At 38.7% G+C, this 13,162-nt stretch overlaps 1 protein-coding gene and 1 long non-coding RNA gene across 6 annotated transcripts in view; one reads left to right on the top strand and one right to left on the bottom strand.

Moving 5' to 3' along the window:
• The window catches only part of LOC135224607 (QRFP-like peptide receptor), a 338,517-nt gene that overhangs the window by 223,649 nt on the left and 101,706 nt on the right, over positions 1–13,162 (bottom strand). For all 5 annotated transcript variants that reach the window (XM_064263769.1, XM_064263770.1, XM_064263771.1 and 2 more), the window contains one exon: positions 12,989–13,110. In XM_064263769.1, the coding sequence (XP_064119839.1) occupies positions 12,989–13,110 (122 nt within the window). The remainder of the gene's footprint in view (positions 1–12,988; positions 13,111–13,162) is intronic.
• The window catches only part of LOC135224608 (uncharacterized), a 196,293-nt gene that overhangs the window by 121,012 nt on the left and 62,119 nt on the right, over positions 1–13,162 (top strand). The gene's annotated exons all lie outside the window — the stretch shown is intronic.

Below are 13,162 nucleotides of genomic sequence, written 5' to 3'. Positions count from 1 at the left end.
CCTCTCTTTCTCTTCACTCTGGTGTCCCATGGTATTGCGACATCATGAGTGATACTTTCTTCTTGACTTTGTCAATCAACGTCACGTCTGTTCTGTTTGCACGTATCACCCTATCCGTCCTGGTACCATAGTCCCCAGAGGATCTTTGCCTGATCGTTTTTCTATCACTCCCTCAGGTTGGTGCTCGTACCACTTATTACTGCAAGGTAGCTGATGTTTCTTGCACAGGCTCCAGTGGAGGGCTTTTGCCACTGAATCATGCCTCTTTTTGTACTGGTTCTGTGCAAGTGCCGGGCATTCGCTTGCTATGTGGTTTATGGTTTCATTTTTCGTATTGCACTTCCTACATATGGGAGAGATGTTATTTCCATCTATCGTTCTTTGAACATATCTGGTTCTTAGGCCTGATCTTGTGCCGCTGTTATCATTCCTTCAGTTTCCTTCTTTAGCTCTCCCCTCTGTAGCCATTGCCATGTGTCATCGCTGGCTAGTTCTTTAGTCTGTCTCATGTATTGTCCGTGCATTGGTTTGTTGTGCCAGTCCTCTGTTCTGTCTGTCATTCTCCTGTCTCTGTATATTTCTGGGTCTTTATTAGTCATTCTTCCCATGCACTCTTTAGCCACTCGTCTTCACTGGTTTTTCAGATATTGCCCCAGTGCTCTGTTCTCGGTGTTGAACGCAGTCCTCTATACTTAGTAGTCCTCTCCCTCCTTCCTTTCGTGTTATGTATAGTCTGTCTGTATTTGCTCTTGGGTGTAGTGCTTTGTGTATTGTCATATGTTTCCTGGTTTTCTGATCTATGCTGCGGAGTTCTGCCTTCGTCCATTCCACTATTCCTGCGCTGTATCTGATTACTGGCACTGCCCATGTGTTTATGGCTTTTATCATATTTCCGGCGTTGAGTTTTGACTTGAGTATCACCTTGAGTCTCTGCATATATTCTTTCCTGATCGTGTCCCTTCATCTCTTGGTGTTTTATATCCGTCCTTCCATTATTCCCAGGTATTTGTATCCAGTCTCATCTATGTGTTTGATGTTGCTCCCCCTCTGGTAGGCTTTATCCCTTCAGTTCTCGTTACTTTGCCTTTTTGTATGTTGACTAAGGCGCATTTTTCTATTCCAAACTCCAATCCTGATGTCCCCAGATACAATCCTTACAGTCTGGATTAGGGTATCTATTTCCTTGATGCTCTTACCATACAGCTTGATGTCGTCCATGAACATCAGATGGTTGATTCTGTTGCCTCTTTTTCTTGAGTTGGTAGCCGGCACCATCTTCTGTAGTACTTTTGTCATGGGAATCATGGCTACTACGAAGAGTAGTGGGGACAGTGAGTCGCCCTGGAAGATCCCTCTCCTGATATTAACCTGTGCTAGTCTTATTCCAGAGCTTGTAAGTATTGTATTCCAGTTGCGCATTGTATTTTGAGGAAGCTGATGGTCTTTTCCTCTGCTCCATATATTTTCAGGCATTCTATTAGCCATGTGTGTGGTATCATGTCGAAGGCTTTCTTATAGTCTATCCATGCCATGCTTAGGTTGGTTTTTTCCTTCTCCTACTGTTCTTCATTACCATTTTGTCTATCAGGAGCTGGTCTTTTGTGCCCCTACACTTCCTTCTGCAGCTTTTCTAGGGTGGGGGATGGTGTTTGTCTCCTCTAGGTAATTGTATAGCCTTTCACTGATGATACCTGTTAGTAACTTCCACATTATAGGTAGGCCGATTATTATTATTATTATTATTATTTTTATTATTATTATTATTATTATTATTATTATTATTATTATTATTATTATTTTATTATTATTATTATTCAAGCCATTAGCATTACGTCATCAAATGCAAACAAATCTCTTGTGGGCAGAAAAATGGAAAAAGTATTAGGAAATTATTTGGAACACGGTCTTATCAATACCTGTAGAGGCAAAAAATATATTAGTTTTTCTATATGCTTTTTCTAAAGTATTATTATTAATATTATCATCATTCAAGCCAAGCGTATAGCATTCTGTTATCTAATAAAACCAAATCTCACTTGGGGACAAAATCGAGGACACTGAAAAACGGAATAAGTATAAGAAACTGATTTAGGCCAGAGTCTTATAAATAGCAGTAAAGGTAAAGAAATATTTTGTCTACTATGAGCCGCCTCTAAAGTAGACGTCAAAAGGAAATGATTCTTCGTTCTTTCACGCATTCGTTCGTTCATGAATTATTAATTCTGCCATTCAATAATTCATCTACTTTTCAGTTTATTCGTTTATCATATTGTTGATGCTTTTTCGGAACAATAAGCCTGAAATAATTTACTTTTTCTTTGTTTTTGTGTTTGCGACTGACTTTTGAAGTCTCCAAGTGGAAGTCTTATGAATTCTTTCCATTAGGTAACTTCCGACAGAAATCATCATCTTTCTCACCGTTATCCCGACATTCAGGGGTCGGTTGCCTGATGCGCCTTCTCCACTGCCTCCTATCAAAGCATCATCCCCCACCAAACCTCTTCTCTCCATATCTTCCTTCACTAGTGTTTTATCGCCATCTCATTCTCTGTCTCCCTCTCGATCTCCTTCCTCTAACAGGTTCCACCCAAACCATCTTCACTTTCTCCTCGCCATCCATCCTCAACACATGCCCATACCCAGCTCTAGATAAAACGTCTGTCCTACTGCATGAAGGATTACGAAAACAGATTAGAAGGACTCCCTTGTAATCTGTTTTCGTCCTTCCAAGTCGATACCAGATGTACGCGTTCGTCAGGCCCGTACCGAGGGGGGAGGAGGCGGAGGGCGTGGGCTCGGGGCGGTCGAACGACCCCACCCCTCCAATTTCTGGAAGTCCATATTTTCTGTGACTATCTTTTCATTGAACTGTACTTACAAAGTAATAAATAATAATTATTTTTTTGTTAAGTTAAAGTGTATAACATAACTTTAATTAAAGTAATTTGCATGTTATCGTTAACATGATAAATGACTCAATCAATAAAACTGAAGAAATTTTCTTGAATTTCAGGGCAGACTTTCAACATTATAAGTAAAATTCTATTAACCAAAGTCAGTACTTTGCATAACATCTAATTAGGTAGAAGGACATAGACTGCATACCCAATTTTTCTTCTTAATATAACTAAAATAACATTTCCAACTATTTCATCTTATATACCTATATATGCAATGATATTTATAGAAGAAAACGTCCATTTTTGGGGAAAACGACCGCCCCGCCTAAATAAAAAACTGTAGGTGCGGGCCTGTTCATAATATTTGTATTTCACGAGGTAACCAGTGAAAATGACTAAAGATTTGCATCTCAACATCACCTCCACAAATTCCATTTCCAAAAATAAAAATTCTGAGAAGTTTGTCGAATCCATCGCATTGGGAATTCATCTTAGGGATTTAGCTTTCTAACAGCATCGACTTTATGATAATTTGCACCACTGGGACTCGCTCACGAGTACTTTTATTGTCGTGGGGTGGTTATTTTTCGAAATGATCTATTTCATTAGCGTAGAAGAGCAGACTATTTCTTTTTATTTCTAAACGATTTTTAATACTAGAGGCGTGCATTATTTATTATTATTTGTAACTGGTGTGTATCCACTTCAGTTTCCTTTTGAAGTTGCTAAAAAATCTTTAAGAGCGTATACCTGTGTCCACGACCAGACAAGCTCCCTTGTATCATCGAGTGTATCCGGGTCCATCCCATAATTCAAAAGATTTTTCCTCGGTCAACAGCATTCCTTCACAATACTTCATTGGAATCCATCATTAGCTTCCGGATATATCTTATGAACAGACACGTACTAAAAAACAAAGAAACGAACACGAGTGAATAAGTAGCTTCGATGGCGGAAGTAATCGTTATTGTTGCACGATGAAAAATTGTACGGCAGTGTTCAACGTGTTTTGTGTTTCTGCTTGGTTTCCAGAATATTAGATTCTTTAGTAATGTTTATTTCGGTGGCGTCTCTTCTGACTCAATTCGGATCCGTCGGTCCATTTTGAAGGGTAGTGAACCCAAGTATGTGAGGAGCAAATCGAATACTGTCCTGATATGGAAATGATTTGCATATTTTCATCGCTGTGCGGTAACCCTACAGAAGCACTGCCCGTTGAACTTTTTTCTCTGTCAAAACCGATTTCTTCTCAAACCGATAAACTCTCTTCAGTTACATTCACTGCTGAAATCATTGCCATTATGACTGTATAAGGTGATTTTTTAAAATCCATGAATCTTTTCATAGCTATATTCACATCATTTCAAGCCGATGTCACAGCTTAGAATCCTTAGGGAAGTATAATCAGACTTTCAAACAGTTTTCTAATTTCGGGATCCATTCTAATAGTGTCACAGATTTTCCAGCCATTTTATCATCGAGTCATGTGTAGTATGAATATAGACTGTCAGATTGTTTTCATACCTTGTAATCCATCAGTGATGCTGTATCAGACATTTAAACTGTTTCTTATATCTCAGAATCCATTTGTGAAATTGTCACAGAATTCTAAGCCGCTTTTAAATCTTGGAACCCTTAGGCAATAACGATACAAACTTTCAAACATTTTTCATGCCTTGGAATTCATTGAAGTAGTCTCTGACTTTCACACTGTTTGTGTATTTCGGAATCCCTTTCAGTTTTATGTACAAGAAAACTATTGTGCCGGCTTTGTCTGTCCGTCCATCCACCCTCAGATCTTAAAAAAGCTACTGAGGCTAGAGGGCTGCAAATTGGTATTTTGATCATCCACCCTCCAATCATCAAACATACTAAATTTATTCGATTTGAGGTTAAAGTTAGCCATAGATCGTGCAATTAGTAGCGCTTTTCGGAGCCATGGGGCCGCACCCTCACTCTACCGCATCCGGTGAGCAACTGGAGAACAGCAAGTCTGACCGGTCGTAGTTGATGGTTTTATACAGCATTATGCGTTGTAAAGAAAACTCGGTTGCTTTTTCACTTGTTTTCATAATGTTACAGTTTTTCAAACAGTATTCATACGTTGGGAATTGAGGTAATAAGGTTACAAACTTTCCAGCCAAATCGGAATCCCTTGATAACATGGGCATGTACGCTTTCACGTCGTGTTCACATTATGGAATCTTTTGATAATATGGGGACATAGGCTATCTGTCCGTTTTCATATCACGTGATTCCTTTCTCATAATTATGGCCACATAGGCTTGGAGGCCTATGTCGTATCTCCGAATCGATTTGTACTATAATAAGAGGTTGAGATGAGGGCATGTGCTGACATAACTATAGCTAATAATGGAAATCGGTGTTTCCCGTTTTTTTAATGGGATATCGAGGAGAAAAAATTGAATCCTTAAGGGTTAGTATACACACAAAGGAGAAAAAAAATATGATAATTTGCCGTCAAAATTATCCCAGCTGTTCCTAGGAGAAAAAAAATCCCCAATAACAGCTTTACGTAATGCTCAGATGCCGTCATAAAAATGAGCTTTTTTTCGCATCAAAGGATATTGATCTCTGTGGCTCCCATACTTACGTCCCATTTTTGAATGCTGTGAGCGTCTACAACGCCGCCGACATTCGGGACTTGATATTGAGCATATGGCGTTGTAAAGCGGCATTATTGAAGCGTGCCTGCGAGGGCTGGGTGCCATGCTACCGTTCGTCCGGTTGTCGTAGAAGGAAAAGGATGAATTCATCAGAAAAAGGAGCCACTAGGAATGTTAGGCTCTCGTGATTACTAGCTGCTGCTTATTTGATTTGTAGTAACCGGTATCAAACTTGCATTCTTCCGACTTTGCATGGGCGAGTTTAGTGTATGAACTGTACTGAAAAAAAGACTGATAGTAACGTAACAATCCAAAATTGAGATGAACGTTCGTCCTTCATGAACACAGATGTCGAATTAAATGTGTGTATATATGTAAAAATAACCGAATAGAGACAATTTTGCTAATGAAAATAACTCTTGGAATGAAAAATAAGTAAACCGGAACTGTCAGGAAGTTAAAGATATGGTGTGGCACATAATGGAAGCCTTTGGTGGTATGAATGTTCCACATTTTCTATACAAACAAGTCATTTGGCCAACAAGTAACTAATAATGATCTAAATAACATACACTTCAAAACATTCAGCAGTGTGGCAGTCATATCCAGAGGTGGTTACAACGAAATCCTTACGACCTGACCTCCAATGACCTCTTGATTCATGCCAGTTTCGTTGTTGTTATCGGACATAATCTTTTTCTCGTGGGTGACCTGGGGGGGGGGGGGGGGGGGGGGGGGGGGGGGGGGCGACTGAAAAGGCATATAGGTAAGCCCTAACTGCGGGAAGAGATAAATATGGAATTATCTCTTTGATGTATGGGGTATAAAGTTACCAGCCACCTTCACCACCCCCCTCTCTCTCTCTTCCTCTCTCCTCTCTCTCTCTCTCTCTCTCTCTCTCTCTCTCGCGCGCGCGCGCGCTTATTATCTGGCCGCCTTTTTGGCTCACCCTATGGTCAGCGGAACCGGCCTCTCCTTATGTAGGAATCGCTGTGGCGAATCCTGCCGCGCAATACCGGTTTGGAAAGGATTAAAAGAGTGACGTGGCAGACGGACCTGTCCTTTTAGGGCGCGACGAGCGCAAGCTCTCTTGTTAATGACTATAAGAAGTCCTTATGGTTAGATTTCGTTAGCCCATTGTATGTTTAACGTGATGGGATTTGCAACAAGTTTTGGTGTTGATGGATATACGGAAACCTTCCAGTTTGACGCTTTGTTTCTTCGAAGTGGGAGAGAAATGAGGACGCTCAGAACCGAAGAAATGAATAGAAAGTACTTTTTATCTTTATGATAAAAAGTTACAACCAATATGTTAAACTTTAATTACTGTAATGCAGTACATCAGATTTACCACCATATATTGGGGAATGAAAGGATAAAATAATTTTTTTTTTAATGAGGGGAACTACAGTACACATTCTCTCTCTCTCTCTGTCTCTCTCTGTCTCTCTCTCTGTCTCTCTCTCTCTCTCTCTCGGGGTGATCATGAATCATGCGAAGTTTCTACTCTACTCCTTCATATGAGACATGCAGACGACAGCGTCTTGGCCTTTTTATTTGTTATCTTTCTCTTTGAGTATCAGATTTGGTATACAGCCAACTTCAGCAAAACTAACATCATAATTGTCACCGCAGTCATCTACTACTTTACAGGATCAGCATTCTTATCGCCTTTGTTAGTAGAGTCCTGAGGCCCACACCAGGCTTTCTACTCCTTTTCACATCTTGTTACACTTAGGGTAAGTGTCCATTCTTAATCTGAACCAGCAAACAACTAGCCATTTTCACAACCTAATATATAATAGTTGTCATCATCATTAACCACTAATATAGAAATTTATGGTAGTGTTGTGCCATGCCACTCAGATGTCGCCGGTTCGCGACTCCCCAAGGCCGATGAAAAATCACTGGCTCTGTATCTTGATCAGTTACTCCTGCAGTGTGGGGTCTGCAGTGAGAGGCTAAAATCAACATATTCTTTGGAAGCTTAAATTTCAAGTCAATGGTCCCTGTGTACTTGTTCCACGTGAATAGGTTTCACCTGCTGAAATAATAATAGCACAATCTTCCTCATTATCTCCCTCCTTGAATTTTCTCCTTTTTTCCTCCCATCACTCTTCCTCTTTTCTTGAATTCTTTCCTTTTTTCCCCTCCCTTTACTCCTCATCCTTTCTTGAATTATCTTCTTTTTCCCCTTCCCTCACTCTTCATTCCTTCTTGAATTCTATCCTTTTTCACCCTCCATCTTATTTCTTGATTTCTCTTCTTTTTCCCTCCCCTAACTCTATTCCTTTCTTGAATTCTTTCCTTTTTCCGCCCCCCACTCTTCATCCTTTCTTGAATTTCTTCCTTTTTAACCCTTTTATCCTCCCAATCGACTCTTCTCCTCATTTGATTCCACCTCCCTCACTCTTTCCTCATTTATTCCCCTCCCTTCACCCCTCCTCCTTTCTTAAATTCTCTCTTTTATTTTCCTTCTCCTCATTTATCCTCATTTCTTGAATTCTCTCATATATTCTCCTCCCCTCGCTCTTCCTCCTTTCTTAAATTCTCTCTTGTTTTCCTACCCCACTCTTCTTCCTTTCTTGAATTTTTTTCCTTTTTTCCATCCCCTCACGCTTCCTACTTTTTTTTATTCTTTCTTTTTTTTCCTTCCCCTCACTCTTCCTCCTTTCTTGAATACTCCTCTGTCTCTCCCCCCCTCCCCCCCTCACTTTTCATCCTTTCATGAATTCTCTCCTTTTTTCTCTCCGCTCACTCTTCCTCCTTTGTTCCCCTCCCCTCATCCTTCTTCCATTCTTGAATTCCCTTTTATTTTCCTTCCCCTCACTCTTCCTATTTTTTTCTAATTATCTCCCTTTTTTCCCCTCCCCTCACTCTCCCTCCTTTCTTAAATTCCCCACTTTTTCCTCTCCCTTCCTCCTTTTTTGAATTCTCTCCTTTTTCCCCCTCCCCTCACTCTTCCTCCTTTCTTGAATTCTCCTCTGTTTTTCCCTCCCCTCACCCTCACCCTCCCTCCATTCTTGAATTCTCTCCTTTTTTCCTTCTCTGACGATTCCTCCTTTCTTGAATTCTCTCCTTTTTTCCTTCTCTGACGATTCCTCCTTTCTTGAATTCTCTCTTTTATTCTCGTTTACCTTATTTTCACCTGATCCTGTTCCATCGTTTTTTTTCCTTCTCTTCTTACTGTTTACAGTATGACTCACGCGGCGTACTTCGGATTATTATGCAGTGTTGTTTCTGCTTTTTACTTTCCATTCCTCAATAATAATAATAATAATAATAATAATAATAATAATAATAATAATAATAGGAGCACTAGGCACGATCCCAAGATCCCTGAAAAGGAATATAGAAAAACTAGACGCTGAAGTAGCTCCAGGACTCATGCAGAAGAGTGTGATCCTAGAAACGGCGCACATAGTAAGAAAAGTGATGGACTCCTAAGGAGGCAGGATGCAACCCGGAACCCCACACTATAAATACCACCCAGTCGAATTGGAGGACTGTAATAGAGCAAAAAAAAAAAAAAAAAAAAAATAATAATAATTATGAATCCTTTTTTCCTCCTCCAACTCTGTTCTCTTATTTCTCATCATTCCTTCCTCTTCAGTCTCCGTGGCTTATCTCTTCATTTCTATCCTTCCACCTCTTCCTTCACCCATTTCTTGACCTGTATCTTCATGTCGTTCTTCACACTTTCTTCGTTTCTAACTCATTTTTTCTAATTTCTCTTCTCATTATCTTTTATTCTTCCTTCCCCTCTTCCTTTTAATCCTCTTAACCCCCTTTACGAATTTTCTCCTTCCTCGTCCTCCACCCTTCATTCATCGTCTTTGTTCAGCTTCACCATCTCTCTCTTATTTAATTTCCTTTTCTACTCTCTCGTATTCTTCTTCCTCTGCCTTTTCTTCCTCATCTCATTATCTTCCCCCTTTTTTCTTGTACTTTTCCTTCCTCCTCTTTTTCCGTTCTTTATCGCCTATACCTTTCTCTTCCACATCCTTGTCCTCTTTTCCATTCTTCTCCCTTTCTTCATCCTTTCCTCCTTAATTTGTCCTATTCCTCCTCATCCTCTTTCTCCTTACCCTCTCATGTCGCCCTCCTCATTTATTCAAATAATTTTTCCCCTTCTTGCTTCAGTTCTCCTTCTTCTCACTCATCCTCCTCCTCCTTATTCATTTCCTACTCTCCTCCGTACTTCTTCACCTCCCCTTTCTCTTCTTCCACCTACTCCCCCCTTCTCCTCATCTTCTCAAGTCTTCCTTCTCCTTTATTCAACTTATTTTTCCCTCTTGCTTCAAGTCGTCGTCTTCGTCTTCTTCTTCTTCTTCTTCTTCTTCTTCTTCTTCTTCTTCTTCTGCTCATTCCTTTCCTACCCTCCTCTGTACTTCTTCACCTCCTCTTTCTCTTCTACCACCTACTCTCCCCATCCTCGTCCTCACAAGTCTTCCTCCTCCTTTATTCAACTCATATTTTTTTCATCTTGCTTTAATTCTCCTTCCTCCTCTCCTCATTCCTTTCCTACCCTCCTCCGTACTTCGTCACCTCCCCTTTCTCTTCTTCCACCTACTCCCCCCCATCTCCTCGCCCGCCATCTCCTTCCTCCTTTCGTGCAGCGGTTGACAGGTAAAGTTATGGTTCCGTTTTCTCATGCAAATTTGGCGGGTCGTCTTTCTCGCCTCAGGTAAGTCATCAGGAGAATACAAAAGAGGAAAAGAAGATGATTTATTCATTCCAGTTCTGCTCTTGTTTGTACTGGTCTGTTCACTTACTTTGCCTGTTTATTTTTTTAATTTAATTTGCCCGCTTGTTTATACATGATTGTCCATTGGTTTACTCTCTTGAATTTAATTTCATGTTTTATTTATACTATTGCTGCTCAGCGGAGATTAGGGTAACATCATCACATGAAACATAAAGAAGTATATTAAGTTATAATTTTATTATTATAATTTACTCCTCCTTCTCCTCCTCCTCCTCATCATCATCATCATCATTATTATTAATATCATCATAATTCTTGCAGCTATTTTCAACACTTTTCCGTTCTGTGTGGTTACGTCGTTCATTTTCACATTTTTGAAAACCTTAAACATTTCTTTCATAAAACTGCCAAATAACTGAAGTCAGAAATTCTCTCTTCCGCGTTCGCATGATCTGGGGAAAGGTCACTGGCCTCCCCTCATGAAGTTCCCTAATTTCTTTATCCTGCGAGATTCGCTCTCTGGCAACACTACCCCCACCCCTCACTCCCCAACCAGTGTACACTCCAGCACGTCCCTATCTTCCCTTATAGTTAGTTTTTCCTTGATGTAAGGTCACCTTCGCTAGGAAATAAAAGTGTCATCAAAAAATGTCAACTAACTACGGTTACGAAGGAATGCAAGTTAAAGGTGTTGAAATATACATTCTGTCGTTGATTTGATCATAATCATTACTATGCGGCTATGATCATCAACCAAATATATATAACTCCATCTTTCATATGATTATCATTATTATAACAATCACATGGGAATTATGTTATGGTCATGGCGATAACAATTGATTATTTTACCTGTTTATTAACATTACTAAGTAATTAGCAACTAAAAGACCTTGGCCAATCATTATTTATTTTCCATCTCTGTCTCATGTTTTTGAAGCAACTAGCTAAGGGACTGGTACGGGAGAATATTAATCCAAATTAACATCTTAATATGTATGGATCTAGTAATATTGCCTACGTAGAACCAGCAACTTACTTTATACCCATAGATCTCCTTCTCTCTCCACCCATTCTTACATCTTTCAAGCAAGCAGCGTCAGGCTCTTCGCTTAGAGTCAGCAGAGCAGCGAGTATCAATAGGGCGCAGTTCTCCTTTTGCGTAAATATTGTGGTTAGATCGCTCTTGAACTGCAGAGAAGGACCGCACGAAGATCGTTGCAGTACACCCTAGTTTATAAAGGTAACCTATATGAGAATATATATATATATATATATATATATATATATATATATATATATATATATATATCTATATATATATATATATATAATATATTATATATATATATATCAATAGAAGGATCCACAGTAATGTCCTTGTTTATCTAGATAAAATATATTTATGGAAATATATACAAAGCTTAAAGCTTTCGTCCATCCTGTGGACTTGCTCAAGTCCACAGGAAGATGGACGAAAGCTTTAAGCTTTGTATATATTTCCATAAATATATTCTATCTAGATAAACAAGGATATTACTGTGGATCCTTCTATTGATTTCTTAGAAACACGATACGGTGTTTTTCATATTCTGCCATATATATAATATATATATTTACTATTATATATATAATATATAAATATAATTATATTAATATTTAATATTTATACTACATATACAATTTTATATACATATCATATATATATATATATATATATATATATATATATATATATATATATATATATATATTATTTGTTTGTGTATGTGCAATATTACTAATTTGCTATTACATTTTCAAAAATGGTTTTGTTATTCTGACCAGTCATGTGACTTGATCACTTTTTGTTAAATGAATTACCGGCATTGTCTGATAATGTTTTTTCTGTCGTTATTTTATGGAAACCAACCAATCGGTTAATGAAATAATACCAAAGTATTCTAAGTTACTTTCGTTTGCTTTTCCTCACTACGTAAAGGTTACTGTTTTAAATAGTTTTCAGGGTTCTTCACAGTGAAGAACCCTTCTGTATCTAATGCCAACATTTTACCATTTATGTCTTGTTATTTTTACTTTTCTTACAAATTAAAGTTTTTTTTTTTTTAATTTCCTAACTACGTTTCCTTCCACCTTTTAAAATTACAACTTTTCACGTTTTAACATTGTAATATATGAGTTGTGTCTTTTAAATTTCTCTGTAACCTTTTCTTGTCAGCCGGTGTAACTCAAATATTAAATTTCTAAAATTTCTAAGCTACCCTTTTCTTGTCAGCCGGTGTAACTCAAATATTAAATTTCTAAAATTTCTAAGCTACCCTTTTCTTGTCAGCCGGTGTAACTCAAATACTAACTTTTTAAAATTTCTGTTACCTTTTTCTTGTCAGCCGGTGTAACTCAAATATTAATTTTAATAAATTTCTATGTTACCCTTTTCTTGTCAGCCGGTGTAACTCAAATATTAACTTTTAAAATTTCTGTTACCCTTTTCTTGTCAGCCGGTGTAACTCAAATATTAACTTCTCTGCCTTGTACCCTTCTCAGCATTCAACTTATATCGTTTGCCTTTTACGTCCTGACCCATTTACCTGCTTGCAAACCCCACGAAACAGAAGACATCCCCAATCAAGTTTTCCCTCGCAGTTTTTGAAGGTTAACTTTTCAGACGCATCATATCCACAAACGCCGGGAACGAGAACTAAACGAGTTGCGGTAACCGAGTTTTCACAAGTTACTGTGCAGCTTCCTCTTACCTTCAGGACCTCCTTCCATGTGATGGTGTTCCATGTGTCCCATCTGAAGGGGTAGTTGAAGTCCGATACATCTACTTGTTGGACGCAGGACACGTTGGCTATAGCTTGGGTGCTCAGGTTTCCTGTGGGATTCAAAGGAGAAGAGGAGCGTTAGTTAGGTCTTTCGGGTAGAAA

This window comes from Macrobrachium nipponense, chromosome 12 (genome assembly GCF_015104395.2).
Source record: "Macrobrachium nipponense isolate FS-2020 chromosome 12, ASM1510439v2, whole genome shotgun sequence".
NCBI classification, from domain to species: Eukaryota; Metazoa; Arthropoda; class Malacostraca; order Decapoda; family Palaemonidae; genus Macrobrachium; species Macrobrachium nipponense.
The sequence above is the reverse complement of the archived record's forward strand: the minus strand, read 5'-3'. Positions and strand labels throughout refer to the sequence as shown.